This window comes from Microcaecilia unicolor, chromosome 8 (genome assembly GCF_901765095.1).
Source record: "Microcaecilia unicolor chromosome 8, aMicUni1.1, whole genome shotgun sequence".
Classification (NCBI taxonomy): domain Eukaryota; kingdom Metazoa; phylum Chordata; class Amphibia; order Gymnophiona; family Siphonopidae; genus Microcaecilia; species Microcaecilia unicolor.
Window position 1 is genome coordinate 166,622,814 of NC_044038.1, and position 19,583 is coordinate 166,642,396.

At 44.2% G+C, this 19,583-nt stretch overlaps 1 protein-coding gene across 4 annotated transcripts in view; it reads left to right on the forward strand.

Moving 5' to 3' along the window:
- Positions 1 to 19,583, forward strand: part of FAM13B (family with sequence similarity 13 member B) — a 242,356-nt gene that overhangs the window by 130,858 nt on the left and 91,915 nt on the right. For all 4 annotated transcript variants that reach the window (XM_030211346.1, XM_030211347.1, XM_030211348.1 and 1 more), the window contains 2 exons: positions 13,011 to 13,096; positions 16,887 to 16,938. In XM_030211346.1, coding sequence (XP_030067206.1) covers positions 13,011 to 13,096; positions 16,887 to 16,938 — 138 coding nt within the window. The remainder of the gene's footprint in view (positions 1 to 13,010; positions 13,097 to 16,886; positions 16,939 to 19,583) is intronic.

The following is a 19,583-nucleotide window of genomic DNA, read 5'->3' on the forward strand; positions in this document are numbered from 1 at the left end:
GCCTGTAGTCTGTGTTCCCTTTTATAAAAGCGGACTCAGGTAGCGAGATTAGCCCAGTGGAACATTTTGTTCTCGGGCTCTTCGTCGGCATCGGCACCGGGAGTATCGACTGCATCGACGTCGTCGGCGCCTGGACCTTCATCTTTGTCCCCGAGTGCATCGAGGCATCGGCCCTCTGCATCGGGGCGTCATCGGAAGGCTGCGTCGGCGTCGGTGGTATCGAGACCTCCTCGTCTGCTGATGTCGTCGGACGGTGGTGCTTCGTCTGGAGTGCAGGTGAGGGCTGTCCATTCCCCTGCTGGTGGCGGTGAGCCTTCGGGTGGGTCTCCCCCCACCCTGAGGGCTCCTGCGGTACAGCCCCCCCGAGACCGACCTCCTTCGGCCTCGGCCCCGAGGAAGAGACGGCTGGATTCTACGTCCTCCTCGTCGGTGCCGTGAAGCTCCGGTGACATGCTTCGTTCCAAGAAGTCGAAGAAGCATCGTCACCGGTCTCCTTCCCGTGTCGGCACCGAGAGCTCTGGGTCGCCGAGGGAGTCGGTACCCAGTAGGCATCGGCACCGAGAGGACCGCTCGCCCTCTGTTCAAGAGGTGTCGATACGCTCCCCTTTGGACAGCCCGGAACAGACTCTGACATCGACGCCTGCATCGACTTCCATGCCTTTTTCTGCAGCCGCTCTAAACGAGAGCCTCCGGGCCGTTCTCCCAGAGATCCTGGGAGAGCTGTTGCGCCCTTCCCCTCCAGTACCGGGGGTGCTTGCGCCACCGGTACTGTTGAGTGAGGCGCCGGCTGGCCCATTGCCCGGGGTGAGGTCTCCAGCATTGGTACCGCGTGCGGTACCGACTGCGGTCACCTCCCAGGAAGGCTCCCCGACTACGTCGGCAGAGGGAGCTTCGCCGGTTTGGGCGAGGAGTCTACCTCTCGACGCTTCCACCGTGACCGTGGTTCCACGGAGTCGAGCCGGGCACGGTTGCAGACACAGGTTCGTGAACTTGTGTCTGACACCGAGGGTGAGGCCTCGTGGGAAGAAGAGGAAGACATCAGATATTTCTCTGATGAGGAGTCTGAGGGTCTTCCTTCTGATCCCACTCCCTCTCCTGAAAGGCAGCTTTCTCCTCCCGAGAGTCTGTCTTTCGCTTCCTTTGTCCGGGAGATGTCTACGGCCATCCCCTTCCCGGTGGTTGTGGAGGACGAGCCCAGGGCTGAAATGTTTGAGCTCCTGGACTATCCTTCTCCACCTAAGGAAGCGTCCACAGTACCCATGCATCATGTCCTCAAAAAGACATTGCTGGCGAACTGGACCAAGCCATTAAGTAATCCCCACATCCCCAAGAACATTGAGTCCCAGAGCTGATGCGCACTCAGTTGCCTCATGACTCTGGAGTTGTGGATTTGGCCCTAAAGAAGGCCAAGAGTTCTAGGGAGCATGCTTCGGCGCCCCCGGGCAAGGACTCTAGAACCTTGGACTCCTTTGGGAGGAAGGCCTACCATTCCTCTATGCTCGTGGCCAAAATTCAGTCGTACCAGCTCTACACGAGCATACACATGCGGAACAATGTGCGGCAGTTGGCGGGCTTGGTGGACACGCTCCCCCCTGAGCAAGCCAAGCCATTTCAGGAGGTGGTCAGGCAGCTGAAGGCGTGCAGAAAATTCCTGGCCAGAGGGGTGTATGACACCTTTGATGTTGCGTCCAGGGCCGCTGCTCAAGGTGTGGTGATGCGCAGACTCTCATGGCTGCGTGCCTCCGACCTGGAGAATAGAATCCAGCAGCGGATTGCGGACTCGCCTTGCCGTGCGGACAATATTTTTGGAGAAAAAGTCGAACAGGTGGTAGAGCAGCTCCACCAGCGGGACACCGCATTCGACAAGTTCTCCCGCCGGCAGCCTTCAGCCTCTACCTCTACAGGTAGAAGATTTTTTTGGGGAAGGAAGACTGTTCCCTACTCTTCTGGTAAGTGTAGGTACAATCCTCCTTCTCGACAGCCTGCGGCCCAGGCTAAGCCCCAGCGCGCTCGCTCTCGTCAGCAGCGTGCGCCTCAGCAAGGCCCCTCGGCTCCCCAGCAAAAGCAAGGGACGAGCTTTTGACTGGCTCCAGCAGAGCATAGCCGACATCCAAGTGTCAGTGCCGGGTGACCTGCCAGTCGGAGGGAGGTTGAAAGCTTTTCACCAAAGGTGGCCTCTCATAACCTCCGATCAGTGGGTTCTTCAAATAGTCCGGCAAGGATACACCCTCAATTTGGCCTCAAAACCTCCAAATTGTCCACCGGGAGCTCAGTCTTACAGCTTCCAGCACAAGCAAGTACTTGCAGAGGAACCCTTCGCCCTTCTCAGCGCCAATGCGGTCGAGCCCGTGCCATCCGGGCAGGAAGGGCTGGGATTCTATTCCAGGTACTTCCTTGTGGAAAAGAAAACAGGATGCGTCCCATCCTAGACCTAAGGGCCCTGAACAAATATCTGGTCAAAGAAAAGTTCAGGATGCTTTCCCTGGGCACCCTTCTACCCATGATTCAGGAAAACGATTGGCTATGCTCTCTGGACTTGAAGGACGCCTACACGCACATCCCGATACTGCCAGCTCACAGACAGTATCTGCGATTTCAGCTGGGCACACGTCACTTCCAGTACTGTGTGCTACCCTTTGGGCTCGCCTCTGTGCCCAGAGTGTTCACAAAGTGCTTGGCTGTAGTAGCAGCGGCACTTCGCAGGCTGGGGGTGCATGTGTTCCCATATCTCGACGATTGGCTGGTGAAGAACACATCCGAGGCAGGAGCCCTGCAGTCCATGCAGATGACTATTCGCCTCCTGGAGCTACTGGGGTTTGTGATAAATTATCCAAAGTCCCATCTTCTCCCAGTGCAGAAACTCAAATTCATAGGAGCTCTGCTGGATTCTCGGACGGCTCGCGCCTATCTCCCGGAGACGAGAGCCAACAACTTGTTGTCCCTCGTCTCGCGGGTGCGAGCGTCCCAGCAGGTCACAGCTCGGCAGATGTTGAGATTGCTAGGCCACATGGCCTCCACAGTTCATGTGACTCCCGTGGCCCGCCTTCACATGAGATCTGCTCAATGGACCCTAGCTTCCCAGTGGTTTCAGGCTGCTGGGGATCTAGAAGACGTGATCCACCTGTCCACGAGTTTTCTCAAATCCCTGTATTGGTGGACGATTTGGTCCAATTTGACTCTGGGACGTCCTTTCCAAATTCCTCAGCCACAAAAAGTGCTGACCACGGATGCGTCTCTCCTGGGATGGGGAGCTCATGTCGATGGGCTTCACACCCAAGGAAGCTGGTCCCTCCAGGAACGCGATCTGCAGATCAATCTTCTGGAGTTACGAGCGATCTGGAACGCTCTGAAGGCTTTCAGAGATCGGCTGTCCCACCAAATTATCCAAATTCAGACAGACAACCAGGTTGCCATGTATTATGTCAACAAGCAGGGGGGCACCGGATCTTGCCCCCTGTGTCAGGAAGCCGTCAGCATGTGGCTCTGGGCTCGCCGTCACGGCATGGTGCTCCAAGCCACATATCTGGCAGGCGTAAACAACAGTCTGGCCGACAGGTTGAGTAGGATTATGCAACCTCACGAGTGGTCGCTCAATTCCCGTGTAGTGCGACAGATCTTCCAGGTGTGGGGCACCCCCTTGGTGGATCTCTTCGCATCTCGAGCCAACCACAAAGTCCCTCAGTTCTGTTCCAGGCTTCAGGCCCACGGCAGACTGGCATCGGATGCCTTCCTCCTGGACTGGGGGAGGGTCTGCTGTATGCTTATCCTCCCATACCTCTGGTGGGGAAGACTTTGTTGAAACTCAAGCAAGACCGAGGCACCATGATTCTGATTGCTCCTTTTTGGCCGCGTCAGATCTGGTTCCCTCTTCTTCTGGAGTTGTCCTCCGAAGAACCGTGGAGATTGGAGTGTTTTCCGACCCTCATCACACAGGACGAAGGGGCGCTTCTGCATCCCAACCTCCGGTCCCTGGCTCTCACAGCCTGGATGTTGAGAGCGTAGACTTTGCCTCTTTGGGTCTGTCAGAGGGTGTCTCTTGTATCTTGCTTGCTTCCAGGAAAGATTCCACTAAGAGGAGTTACTTCTTTCTATGGAGGAGGTTTGCCGTCTGGTGTGACAGCAAGGCCCTAGATCCTCGCTCTTGTCCTACACAGACCCTGCTTGAATACCTTCTGCACCTGTCTGAGTCTGGTCTCAAGACCAACTCTGTAAGGGTTCACCTTAGTGCAATCAGTGCATACCATTACCGTGTGGAAGGTAAGCCGATCTCAGGACAGCCGTTAGTTGTTCGCTTCATGAGAGGTTTGCTTTTGTCAAAGCCCCCTGTCAAGCCTCCTACAGTGTCATGGGATCTCAATGTCGTTCTCACCCAGCTGATGAAACCTCCTTTTGAGCCACTGAATTCCTGCCATCTGAAGTACTTGACCTGGAAGGTCATTTTCTTGGTGGCAGTTACTTCAGCTCATAGAGTCAGTGAGCTTCAGGCCCTGGTAGCCCAGGCCCCTTACACCAAATTTCATCATAACAGAGTAGTCCTCCGCACTCACCCTAAGTTCTTGCCAAAGGTTGTGTCGGAGTTCCATCTGAACCAGTCAATTGTCTTGCCAACATTCTTTCCCCGTCCTCATTCCTGCCCTGCTGAACGTCAGCTGCACACATTGGACTGCAAGAGAGCATTGGCCTTCTACCTGGAGCGGACACAGCCCAACAGACAGTCCGCCCAATTGTTTGTTTCTTTTGATCCCAACAGGAGGGGAGTGGCTGTGGGAAAACGCACCATATCCAATTGGCTAGCAGATTGCATTTCCTTCACTTACGCCCAGGCTGGGCTGGCTCTTGAGGGTCATGTCACGGCTCATAATGTTAGAGCCATGGCAGCGTCGGTAGCCCACTTGAAGTCAGCCACTATTGAAGAGATTTGCAAAGCTGCGACGTGGTCATCTGTCCACACATTCACATCTCATTACTGCCTGCAGCAGGCTACCCGACGCGACAGTCGGTTCGGGCAGTCAGTGCTTCAGAATCTGTTCGGGGTTTAGAATCCAACTCCACCCCCCTAGGCCCATGTTTGTTCTGTTCCAGGCTGCACTCTCAGTTAGTTGGTAAATTTTTTAGGTCAATCTCAGTTATGTCCTCGCCGTTGCGAGGCCCAATTGACCATGGTTGTTGTTTTGAGTGAGCCTGGGGGCTAGCGATACCCCATCAGTGAGATCAAGCAGCCTGCTTGTCCTCGGAGAAAGCGAATGCTACATACCTGTAGAAGGTATTTTCCGAGGACAGCAGGCTGATTGTTCTCACAAACCCGCCCGCCTCCCCTTTGGAGTTGTGTCTTCCCTTCTCTTGTCTTGCTACATATGAGACTGGCCGGCACGAGCCGGTTTCGGGCGTGAAGACGGCCGCGCATGCGCGGTGCGCATCGGCGCGCGAGGACTAGCAAAGGACTTTGCTAGAAAGTGTTCCGATTGGAGGGGCTGCCGTGGACGTCACCCATCAGTGAGAACAATCAGCCTGCTGCCCTCAGAGAATACCTTCTACAGGTATGTAGCATTCGCTTTATCCTGGTAACCAGCAGTGATTTCATGTGTTTTGCTAATTCATTAGTTTTAAAAGCAGTATGGGTACTAAAAAAAAAAAAAAAAAGATGCTGTATATTTATGTACCAAATAGAATTGCAGCTGATTACTACTAATATAATGCCTTAAAAATAATTGGTTAGAAGACATTTGAATAGGATACCAGTCTATTCTTGTCCAATTCTTAGAGAGAGTGGAAATTGGGGATAATATAAATACCAATACCAGAAGCTCTTCTCATGCTTCTGGTATTGGTGGCTTCAAGCCAGATGAGTGAAGGTCACTTAGCAAGAATGACTAGGAACAACTTGACATGCTTTTCTTAATTTTGGACTGAGACCACTGTGGTGGCAACAATATGTAGAGAAGGAGCAAAGTATTAGCTATAAGAAAGTTGGTGGTGATAGAAATTTATGGAAAGGAGAGAAATCTGGGAGAGGTAGAAGACAAAAGAGATTGTAAAAGAACTGTATATATTGAATGGATTTAATATATGAAAAAAAATATATAAACCCAAGTGGTTACGAGATAATTTGGACTATTCTGTGCTTTTAAAGCAGATGGCCTTTGGTTTCTTGTTGTATTAACATCCCAAGCATCCCTTGATACCTTTAGATATCTTTCTTTATGATTCCCTTTATTTAATGAGTCTAATTTGTGGATTTTTTTTTGAAGTAAATAGGGTTGTCCAAGGAAATCATACAGTTTAATTAGTGATCATTAAGAGTACTATGTTCTGTCTTAAACACTTTTCTTAAATTTTCCACTCAGATTAGAACTTGACAAGTCTGGACATTTTTGTCTTAGTGAAAATGTCCAGTGATTTCGTTTTATATATTTAACATTTATTTGCAGTCACATTGTTATAGAATACAGTTACAGCCATATGTGCCCATGAAGGTTGTGGTGGTTTTTTTTTTTTTTTGTTTTTTGTTTGGTTGTTTATTTTTTTAACCCTTCTAGTATAACATCTAACACTCTTTCTAAAAAAAAAAAACATGATGGTGACATGACAGGTACCAGTGCTGAATTTTTATGCCTGTCAGCATTTTTGGTTGTTTATCAGCAGAGGTCTTTTTATAGCATTTTGTGTCTTCTGTGCAGGTGGGAAAAACAAGGCTACCCATGATTCATTGGTCGTGGAACAGCTGGTGTAATTTGTGGGAGTAAGTTTAGGGATTTGCTATGCAGTAACAGCATGAAAACTGTTAGAAGTAGTTGGGATGTGGCAAAGACTTAGCAAATAAGCATTACATTATCTCTCTTAATCTATCAGTCATATAAACTGTAGTTAATTAAAACAAGTTGTTAGTAGTATTTTATAATTTGATGAAACCTTTAGCAATATTGTTATAAGAGAATTCCATAAAAATAAACCTGCATCAGAAATGTGCAACTTGCCTACATACTTAGAGTAACTTATTCTTTTTTCTACAGTCATTTCCACTTATCAAGTGTTAAGGGTTTCCTAAAAATGACATGCAATCATTTGCCTTTGTTCTGCTTTGTCTTATTCCCCAAATGTTTGGTTTTTGAGACATGGTAAATAAATCTGCATCACTACTGTTTTCTGGCTTGGGACATTTACCACCACTATAAATGCTGAAACAGTGCTTTGCTGTGCATGTTCTGTGATTAGGAAATGTTTCAGCTCTTCCTTGGGATCCTGCCAGGTACTTGTGACCTGGATGACTACTGTTAGAAAGAAACAGGATATTGGGCTTATGGACCTTTGGTTTGTCCAGCACGAGAATTCTTAGGTACTTTGTCAAGCGTGGATATTATTCAAAAACACCATCCTGGAAGCCTAGACCAGATATTCCGCCTATTTAAAAAGGTGGAAGGAAGGCCAAATGACAGCTGGTATGGATAAAAAGTGAGGTGAAGGAAGCTATTAGAGCTCAAAGAACATCAGAAAATGGAAGAAGGATCTGACTAAAGATAATGGAAAACGACATAAGGAATGGCAAGGCAAAGCTCTGATAAGGAAGGCAAAGAGACTATGAAAAGAAGATTGCGTTGGAAGCAAAAGCACACAATGAAAACTTTTCTTAGGTATATTAGATGCAAGAAGCCGGTAGATGGACCACTAGATGACCTGGAAGACGTAATGGTGCAATTTGATAAATTAAAGAGTAGCAAATTGCCTTGGCTGAATGGTATACATCCCTAGAATACCGAGGGAACTAAAAAATGAACTTGTAGAGCTATTGTGAATAATATGTAATTTATCTTTAAAATCAAGCATGTTACTGGAAGATTGAACTGGCGATTGTAAAGCCAGTTTTTAAAAAGTTCCAGAGGTGACCTTGGAAATTTATAGACCGGTGATCTTGATGTCAGTACTGGGCAAAATGATAGACTATTATAAAGAACAGTATTACTGAATATATACATAGGCATGGATTAATGAAACAAAGCCAACATGGATTTAATCAAGGGAAATTTTGCCTCACTAATCTGCTAAATTTCTTTTGAGGGCTGAATAAACAAGATTTGCAACAGAGTGGACACCCGGGAGGGAGTGGAAAGCATGAAAAAGGATCTGAGGAAGCTTGAAGAATGGTCTAAGATTTGGAAATTAAAATTCAATGTGAAGAAATGCAAAGTGATGCACTTAGGGAGTAGAAACCCACGAGAGACTTATGTGTTAGGCGGTGAGAGTCTTATAGGTACTGAGGGGGAGAGGGATCTTGGGGTGATAGTATCCGAGAATCTGAAGGCAACGAAACAGTGTGACAAGGCAGTGGCCGTAGCGAGAAGGTTACTAGGCTGTATAGAGAGAGGTGTGATCAGCAGAAGAAAGGAAGTGTTGATGCCCCTGTACAAGTCGTTGGTGAGGCCCCACCTGGAGTATTGTGTTCAGTTTTGGAGGCCGTACCTTGCGAAGGATGTTAAAAAAAAAAAATAGAAGCGGTGCAAAGAAAAGCTACGAGAATGGTATGGGAATTGCGTTCCAAGACCTATGAAGAGAGACTTGCTGACCTGAACATGTATACTCTGGAGGAAAGGAGGAACAGGGGTGATATGATACAGACGTTCAAATATTTGAAAGGTATTAATCCGCAAACAAATCTTTTCCGGAGATGGGAAGGCGGTAGAACGCGAGGACATGAAATGAGATTGAAGGGGGGGCAGACTCAGGAAAGATGTCAGGAAGTATTTTTTCACAGAGAGGGTGGTGGATGCTTGGAATGCCCTCCCGCGGGAGGTGGTGGAGATGAAAACGGTAACGGAATTCAAACATGCGTGGGAAATACATAAAGGAATCCTGTGCAGAAGGAATGGATCCTCAGAAGCTTAGCCGAAATTGGGTTGCGGAGCAGGTGGGGGGAAGAGGGGTTGGTGGTTGGGAGGCGAAGATAGTGGAGGGCAGACTTATACGATCTGTGCCAGAACCGGTGATGGGAGGCGGGACTGATGTTGGGAGGCGGGGAATCCTGCTGGGCAGACTTATACAGTCTGTGCCCTGAAAAGACAGGTACAAATCAAGGTAAGGTATACAGATATGAATTTATCTTGTTGGGCAGACTGGATGGACCATTAAGGTCTTTTTCTGCCGTCATCTACTATGTTACTATATATATAAAGGTGAGCCGGTTGATATTGTATATGTGGATTTTCAAAGCCATTTGACAAAGTATCTCATGAATGACTTCTGAGGAAATTAGAAAGTCATTGGATAAGGAGGCAGTGTCCTATTGTGGATTAAGAACTGTTTAAAAATAGAAAACAGAGTAGGATTTAATGAGCAGTATTCTCAATGGAAAAGGGTAGATAGTGGGGTTCCCCAGGGGACTGTGCTGGAACTGCTGCTTTTTAACATATTTATAAATGTTCTAGAGGTGGGAATAACATTGCTGATGACACAAATTAAATCACAAGAGGATTGTGCGAAATTGCAAGAGGATCTTATCAGACCTGGAGATTGGACATCCAAATGGCAAATGACATTTAATGTGAGCAAGTGCAAAGTGATGCATGTAGGAAAGAGGAACCCACATTATAGCTACATGATGCAGGGTTCCACATTAGGTGTCACCACCCAGGAAAAGGATCTAGGTATCATCGTTGATGATACTTTGAAACCCTCTGCTCAGTGTGCAGTGGCGGCGGCTAAAAAATCAAATAGAATGTTAGGAAGGAAGTGGAAAACAAAAATGAGAATATTATAATACCTTTATATTGCTCCATGGTGCCACTGTACCTCAAATACTGTATGCAGTTCTGGTCACCACATCTCGGAGATATAACAGAATTAGAAAAGGTACAGAGAAGGGCAATGAAAATAATAAAGGGGATGGATCAAATTCCCTATGAGGAGAGGCTAAATTGACTAGGGCTTTCAGCTTGAAGAAGAGATGGCTGAGGGGAGATATCGATAGAGGTCTATAAAATACTGAGTGAAGCGGAATGTGTAGATGTGAATTTCTTGGTTACTCTTTCCAAAAATACAAGGACTGGGGGACACGCAATGAAGCTACTAAGTTAAGCTAAAGTTAAGCTAATTTAAAAGAAATCGAAGAAAATATTTCTTAACATGTAATTAAACTCTGGACTTAGTTGCCAGAGAATGTAGTAAAAGCAGTTAGCTTAGCAGGATTTAAAAAATATCCTAAAGAAAGTCCATAAGCCATTAAGATGGACTTGGGAAAATCCACTGCTTATTTCTTTGATAAGCAGCATAAAATCCGTTTTACTTTTGGGATCTTCCAAGGTACTTGTGACCTGAATTGGCCACTGTAGGAAACGGAATACTGAACCTTTGGTGTGTTCCAGTATGGCAATGTTTATATTCTCGAGCGTCAGGCACTCCCAGCTGCTCCAATTTATTCTGTAGCTGAAGTAACAGAGGAATCTTAGGCTATGGAATTTGCAGAAGCCTAAGCGATTAGTACTGCTTTCTTCTCAGATTTGTTTTATTATTACATCAAGCTCATTTGCTTAAAAGGACCCAGGGTCTTCAAGAAGCCCATTTCACCTCCAGAACAGAAAGGTTTTAGCTCCTAAGCACATTAGAGTAGTTGGAGTATTGGGATTTAGAGTCCCTTGGCTGCTCCTTTTGACCGGGCTCCTTTGGTGGTTTCCAGAACTGCTTCAAGACAGCGAGATCCTCATTTAAAACTTGCTATACTGCCTGCCAGAAAGGATCCTGGTGGTTTACAGTAAAACATTGGGAAGTGAATGACTTCACAGTGGTTTGAATCGTTTGTAGAGAGGATTATTATTATTTATTATTATTATTATTATTTATTGCATTTGTATCCCACATTTTCCCACCTATTTGCGGGCTCAGTGTGGCTTACAATACATTGTTAATGATGGAAATACAATTTGTCACAGTACGATTATGGGTTACATTGTGAAGAGTTTTGGGAAGACAGAGTCAAAGTCAAAATATCATTTGGGAATAGAACAATGGAATATAACATTGGGGAAATGATAGGGCGATAGAACAATAGCAAGAGAACATTAGGGTATAACAACTTTGTCTGTGGGTAGAGTTTTAAGTATGGTGAAAGTATGGGGGAAGAGAATTCAGAAGAGAGTGTATTGATGCATTTCTATTAGTGTGTATGGATTTCATGTGTTTTGATCCTTGCAGTAAATTTTCTCAAAGAGATGAGTCTTGAATAGTTTGCGGAAGTCAGTTCATTCGTAGATCATTTTCAGGTTGCGTGGTAGTGTATTCCAGAATTGCGTGCTCATATAAGAGAAGGTTGATGCATGCAGTACTTTGTATTTTATGCCTTTGCACTTAAGGAAGTGGAGATTGAGGAAAGTTCGGGATGATCTTTTAGCGTTTCTGGGTGGCAGGTCTATTAAATCAGACATGTATGTAGTGGCTTCACCGTGAATGATTTTGTGAACTAATGTGCATACTTTAAAGGTGATGCGTTCCTTGAGTGGGAGCCAGTGTAGTTTCTCATGTAAGGGTTTTGCACTTTCGTATTTTGGTTTTCCGAAGATGAGTCTGGCTGCTGTGTTCTGGATCTTCTCTTTGCTCTGAGTCCTGAGTAGTTTTTCTACTACAGCTCAGGAGCTTTCTGTTCTGGAAGATCTGTTCTGGAAATCTTAAAAAAGGGTTGGTACTTGGATCATTGAAGGTCCTGGTTTCCACTCATGCTTTAGGGGCCATTTGGAAAACTTTTCCTCATGCTGAAGAAACTGTCAGGATGCACAGCTATCTTCTTGCAAACAAGTAGGTGCTCTCCATACCTCTTGGGGATTGTGGGTAGTTACTCTGGAGGTCATTTGCAGACTGGTCCTCACTGCACACACTTTCAAAGCATTATAGATTTGAATGTTGCAGCAAGAGAATAAGCTGTTTTGCCGTTTCAGTACTTGGGGTTTATAATTCCCTCCCATCTTTGACTGCTTTGCTACATCCCACAGTTTCTGGACTGGTCTGGTGAAGATGCTAAGGAAGGAGAATTTGAACCTGCTAATTTCAATTGTGAAGCGCTGCGTACGACTGGTAGCGCTATAGAAATAATTTATAGTAGTAGTAGTAATTTTCCTTCCTTTAGTTTCACCAGACCAGTGCAAGTTCCTGCCCTTATTCAGTAGATAATTGCATATCTGGTTCTGTCTCAACAGTCTTGTCTGCCTAGAGTTCACATCCTTCTTATTTGTTAAAACATTTTTTTAAAGTTGATTTTAGATATGTTTACTGGATGCCTAAAGGCAGGAATGTTCTAGGTCTGATAGTTTTTAAAGGTCTGCCACTGCCTTATCAAAATGCTGAACTGCTACAGCTGCACAATAGTGATGGGCAGCCAGAAAATCTTCGTGTGATTTTTCTTTCTGGAGCAAATGTCATTGCCAGTGTGTATGCTTCTCAAACAATGCACATTCTTCCCTGATAGTGCATGCATACACAAACCATCACACGTGCGCTCTATTGCAAGAGAATGCACTCTTTACAGTGCATTCTTTATACTACACATAGTGTGCACAAGAGTGCTGCACAATGCTCTTAAGGGGCAGGGCACGCAATTCTGTATTCTCTGTCTCCATCTCCTTTTTGATGGGCGCAAAACCTGCAAATTCTGGACTGTGTGAGACTAAAGGAAAGAAAATTAGCATCTTAAGTTCCAGTTTCTCCTTGAAGACACCATGTTCTTATTTCCATCCTAATTTCAGAATCCAGCATAAACCATTCACAGGGTTAGGTTGATTTGGGCTTGACTGTCTTGTAATTAAGAGTATATGTTTTGTTGACTTTGAAAAATGTATTCTCCAAGGACAAGCACATGTGAGAATACCTGGTCTGCTGTTCTTGGAGAACACTTGCTACAGATGAGTAACTTTGCTTTACTGCTTTACAGAGTACTAGTTCTGTACTAGAAGACTTCTCCAGAAATGATTTAAATTTCTGTACTATTTTAAAATGTGATCAGTAAATTGTATTTACATTTATACTTTTATCAACAGGCTCCAGATATACTTTTGGAACTAATTAATGAAAGCACTGAAACAGATTCATTTATTGATGAAGAAAACAATGTTAAAAGTAAAAGGTACACTCTTTTCTGTAATTCTGCTTAGGGGATCTGGTCTCTTGGGCTTTAGTTAACCTGAAGGTAATTGAGTTTCTTTGATTGTAGAAGTTAAAATAATTTGTACTTATTGAGAATAGATAACATGAATATATCCTGTTATGCTAGTTGTTAGAAAAGGTACAGAAGGTACTCTGAATAACTAAATTAGTGCTAGTGGGAAAAGTAAAGGAATATGGAAAACATATGGTCCAGGCAACTTATGACATCTTTGAGACAGCATAGAGAGATTGTACTGTGGATACTGGCATGTGAAGAGTCATGACTATGACCCTCAGATCTAAGGTATGATGTGCAGGAAAAGCTTGTTAATGTGCCATGCTGGGGGGAGAAGCTGTTAGAAGGTAATGGTGAATAAGACTGAAAAATACTATAATGCCTCTGTATCGCTCCATGGTGTGACCTCACCTTGAGTACTGCGTTCAGTTCTTGTCAAAAGAGATATAGCAGAATTAGAAAAGGTTCAAAGAAGAGCAACCAAAATGTTAAAGGGGATGGAACTCCTCTCATATAAGGAAAGGCTAAAGAGGTTAGGGTTCTTCAGCTTGGAAAAGAGCTGGATGAGGGGAGATATGATTGAGGTCTGCAAAATCCTGAGAGGTGTAGAATGAGTAAAAGTAAATCGATTTTTTTTCCTCGTTCCAAAAGTACAAAGACTAGGGGACACTAGAAGTTACATGGAAATAGTTTTAAAACAAATAGGAGGAACTCTTTGCTGGAGGATGTAGTAATAGCGGTTAGCGAATCTGGGTTTAAAAGGTTTGGACAAGTTTTTTGAGGAAAAGTCCCTAGTTTTATATTGAGACAGACATGGGGAAACAACTGCTTGCCCTGGGATTGGTAGCATGGAGTGTTGCCGCGATTTGGTTTCTGCCAGGTACTTGTGACTTGGCTTGGCCACTGTTGGAAACAGGATACTGGACTAGATGGACCATTGGTTTGACTCAGTATGGCTACTCTTATGTTCTTATGTAGGTTAAGGAGGGTGTTTCTCTAACAAAAGGGCACAGTGATACCCTTGAATCCCTTTCCAGGCCCACTTCCAATCCATCCTCTTTAAGGAGGTTCTATTACTCTCATAGGTGTAGGTATTTGCCTCTTCTCAACTTTTTCACACTTAGCAGGCATCTTGCTCTCAAAGACGGCACAGGGCCCAGAATTCTATCCAGCTCTAAAGGCAAAACCAGGGTTAGGGTTTTGCCTGCCTCTGCAAGAACATAACCAGGGTTCTAGTATGTCTGCTGGGTAATCTTCCAGTAGGAGGAAGGATGAGTCTTTTTTGCAGATCATTGACTTCTTAATAACCTCCGATTAATGGGCTCTAAAAATCATTCTTGGATAATGTTGTCTTTTGTTCAAAATTCCACACATTACCCACTGAGAAATATCATGGTCATACCCTTCACATAGGACTTACCAAGGAGTTCTTTTCCTTCTTAGAAGTCGGTACAGTTCTGTGCACCTACCTTCAAAATGGAACTAGTTATATCTCGACGTCAAGGATGCCTACCCTTGTATAGAGATTCATCCAGGTCACCAGAAGTTTCTCAAATTCATTATAGTAAGTCACCACTTCCAGTATCAGATTCTCCCTTTCACCTCAAGTCGGCTCCTTGGGTATTCACAAATTGCCTTGCCATAGTAGCAGTATATCTACCCAGACTAGGAATGCAAGTATTTCCCTATCTTGACAATTGCCTGGTCAAAAGTACATCTGAGGAAGGAGCTCAGGGATCTATGCATCCAACCATTTGGCTGCTGGAGTCAATGGGGTCGTCGTAAATTATCCCAGCTAGGCCTGTCAACTCAATTGGAATTCATAGGAGTTCTGCTAGATACGACTTGGACAAAGGCCTTCGTCCTGCAGGAAAGGATTATCACACTGGTATCAGTAGTGAGAAATACAGATAAGTCAGCAGAAATCAATATGAGGCACATGGCATCGACAGTGCATGTAACTCTCTTGGCACTTCTCAGAATGAGATGGGACTAATGTACCCCTAGAGCATGTAATGGACTGAAACCACTCAAACTCCGGGACATCATCTGTATTGCCAAACCTTAATGGATCTTTGTCCTGGTGGATGAACCTGTCCAATCTGTCCCAGTTCCACCGGTTCAAATTGTCCTCACAGGTGCAACCAAAGTGGGCTGGGGAGTCCATGTAGATGGACGTCATACATTACCCAGTAGAAACTTTACCAAATTTCTTGGAATTAAGGGCAATGTGAAATGCTCTAAAGCCTTTCGGAGATAGGCTAGCCAACAAAGTAATTCTAGTATAGAACAATCATATTGCCATGCATTATATCAACATGCGCTGTATCTAGGAGTTGCTAAATCTAGGATGCAGGCATTGCAGACTATCCATAATGCTGCAGCCCACGAGTGAGGACTTGCTGTCCTTTTATCTGCAAAGAAATATGCAACATAAGTTTTGAGTTAAAAAAAAATTATCACAGCTTTCAATACCATCTCTATGCTGATGACTCCCAAATCTACCTCTCTACCCCTGAAATCTTAACCAGCATCCAGACCAATGTTTCAGCCTGCCTGTCTGATATCGCTGCTTGGATGTCTCAACGTCATCTGAAACTTAACATGACCAAAACCGAGCTTCTCATCTTTCCCCCTAAAACTACCTCTCCTCTCCCCCCTTTCTCTATTTCTGTGGATGGCACTATCATTCTCCCTGTCTCATCAGCTCGTAACCTTGGGGTCATCTTTGACTTCTCTCCCTCCTTCTCTGCTCACATTCAGCAGATTGCCAAAACCTGTCGTTTCTTTCTCTATAACATCAGCAAAATCCGTCCCTTCATCTCTGAGCACTCTACCAGAACCCTTATCCACACTCTTATCACCTCTCGTCTTGATTATTGTAACCTGCTTCTCACCAGCCTACCTCTTAGCCATCTCTCTCCTCTTCAATCAGTCCAAAACTCTGCTACATGACTCATTTTCTGCCAGAGTCGCTATGCTCACATTAGCCCTCTCCTTAAGTCACTTCACTGGCTCCCTATCCGTTTCCGCATTCAATTCAAACTTCTCTTATTGACCTATAAGTGCATTCACTCTGCCGCTCCCTAGTACCTCTCCACTCTTGTCGCTCCCTACGCCCCCCACTCGGGTACTCCGTTCTGTTGATAAATCTCTCTTATCTGTCCCCTTCTCCTCTACTGCTAATTCCAGACTCCGTTCCTTTTATCTTGCTGTACCTCACGCCTGGAATAGACTACCCGAGCCTGTACGGTTAGCCCCGTCTTTGGCCGTTTTCAAGTCCAAACTTAAAGCCCACCTCTTTACCACTGTTTTTGACTCCTAACCACTACTCACTTGCCCTGTCCTTTTATCCTCACCTCTTTATTCCCTTTCCCTTATTCTGTCTGTTTACCTGTCTTATCTAGAATATCAGCTCTTTGAGCAGGGACTGTCTTTTTGTGTATGGTGTACAGTGCTGCGTATGCCTTGTAGCGCTATAGAAATGATAAGTAGTAGTAGCTTTATTGAATAGTAACGTGTACTGGCACTCTTAGATAAGAGATCTAACTAATGTTTACATAGGTAAAGGAAGAGAGGGAAGAAGAATCTCTGCCCATCAGCTTGCCCCAGCCAGGCAAGACTATGTTTTATGTAGCGTAACCTAATTTGGGCTTTTCCAACCTGCCCTGTTTGAACATAATTTGGTTCAGCAGATGTGTTCCAGTTTTTACTTTCCCTGCTTCCTTCTAAAGCTCATTTTATTATTTTAAAGGCAAGAAAATGAATTATTTGATGGTGAGAGAATTGCTTCACTTTCAGCTCTGGTAAGACTGATTTAACTTTACATTTTTTTCCTAAATGTGTTGACAGTTTTTTTTTAATTAGAATTAATAATGCTGTATTAGTATTGAATGAGTTTCGCTGCTTTTCCTGCTGATATTCTGTAGGTACCAGTCAGCTGAAGTTTATGGATCACAAAATATGCATGAAATGATTTTATGAAACTTGTTGTCTACTTGGGGATTTTTAAATTTATTATTTGTTTAAAAAAAAAAAAAAAAACCCCTTTATATAACACCTAAAACCTAGGAGGTTTCTATAGACACACATAAGCTTATACAATACATAAGACACACATAATATTTAAGACAGACATATATAAAACATGAAAATTCATTTCTCCGTTCCTAGATTCTGTTAACAAAGGAACTAACAACTTGCAGGATATAGAACAATTCTTGAAAAAATGCTTCCACAAATAACTGTTTTCAAAAGCTTTTTTTATGCTAAGTCAAATGTACAGTAAATTTGAAAGAAATCCCATTGCTACCACCATACCAGCCTTACTAGATGAAGACTGCAGAGCTGATGTGGTGTACCAGTTTTTTTTGTACCTAAAATACTGCAAATCCTACTTGATTGCTGGCTGTTTCCTCACTTCCACACTGCTAAAGGGTCTCCTGTGCTTTCTTGGATTTAATTAACAATTTTGCTCCTTAGTGTCTTTACTAGATCAGTTTTTTGCATGCATTTCCCACACTTTCTTTGCTGTCATCAGTGGTTCCCAAACATGGTCCTGGAGGAACCCCAGCTAGTCAGGTTTTCAGGATATCCACAATGAATATTCGTGAGAGATTTGCATGCCGTGGAGGCAGTGCAGGCAAATCTCTCATGAATATTCATTGTGGAAAACTTGACTGGCTGGGTTGCCTCCAGAACCAGGATTGGGAACCGCTGCTATATACCAAAAATGTATAAATAGTGTGTTCAATGCGATCACTCAGTTTTGGTGCTGTTCATATAATAAATTTATCAAAGGGAACCTCAAACTTCCCAGTAGGGGAATTCTTACTGAATATATAACCCTTTACTACATCAGAAGTCCATTCCTATCATCTGTTTCACTATCCCTGGGAAAAGAAAAACAATGCAGAAAAGCTGTCATTAAGAGGGAAAAAAATCCCCCACTGATTCAACACCCCCCCCCCCCCCCCCCCCCCGATTTAAACTAGCACAAACTACCAGAGTGAATGTGCTTTAATAATCCCCAATTCAAATTTAGAAAAATTAGCAGGCATGCCCAAAAAAAGAGAGATTATACTTGGCTAGCAAAAAAAAACGCTACCGCGGTTCAATGTGTAGCTTCATGAATCCAGCTCTCTTCATATTACAAATGATGCAGTGCACTGCTGATCCACCGAGCTTCCTCTCCTGTCTTCAACAAGAGCACCTGGTTTTGCAATTTACTGCTGCCTCAGGAAGATGCCTTTCCATAGAACCTTTCTCAAAGCCAAGATGGCTGCGGAAATTAAAAGAACATCAAGCTGAAGACTGACCAATCTGGACCCCAACAAAATTTAAAGATATATTCCCTTCGATAGAATCCATTCCACATGTCAATTAAGTCCATTGGGTTCCGTTGTATTCAACCTGAGCCGTCTTCCTGAGGCAGCAGAAGATTGCAAAACAGGGTGCTCTTGTTGAAGACAAGAGGAAGTTCAGTGGATCAGCAGTGCACTACATCATTTGTAATATGAAGAGAGCTGGATTCAAGGTGGATTCATGAAGCTACACACTGGACTGTGGTAGTTCTTTTTTTTTTTTGCCAGCTAACTTCTCTTTTTTGGGGGGCATGCCTGCTGATTTTTCTAAATTTGAATTTGAACTAGGGATTGTTAGATAAAGCACATCACACCGGTAGCTTGTGCTAGTTTAAATCAAGGTTTGTTTGGGGTTTTTTTGCATTGTTTTTTTTCCCTTCGATAGTGGAACCAGTGATAGGAATGGACTCCTGATGTAGTACAGGGTTATATATTCAGTAAGAATTCCCCTACTGGCAGGTTTGAGGTTCCCTTTGATAAATTTATTATATGCGCAGCACCAAGATTGAATGATTGCATTGAACAAACTTTATTTATAGCATTGTTAACAGTGATAGTTTGTCTCATTTATTGAATTTGTATTAGTCAAGGGTGTTCATTTATGTTATTTATAACCTGCCTATTAACTAGATGAGGGACACAAAAAACCCACATATAATAAAATACATTGCAACATGAACTTGATTTGGTTGGACTGTGCAGGTAAGAAAGGTGAACAAAATAAAGGCAGCTCAATAAAAACCTAACAGTACATGTCTTGATGTGCTTTTGGGAAATTAACACTCTTTCTCGGTTTCAAACTGAATGAACCTTTTGTGTTGGTAATGCTTGCTTAACATAAATTGTACAAAGCAGTTTGACATTAGTATGACTGATACTATTTGTGAATTGATAACATTCCTACAGCATTATCAAATCTCAAATAAGAATGCAAATTAGTGTTGAGTATTCCTACCCATGTGTCGTATTCTCGAGGGCCTTGGCATACTGTCAGGTCCTCAAGGCAGCACTGGAAATTGTGAGCCCTTGGGCTCCTGCCGCGGAGCGGCAGAGGCAGGCAAGACCGTCTTGGAACTGGACGACCGGAA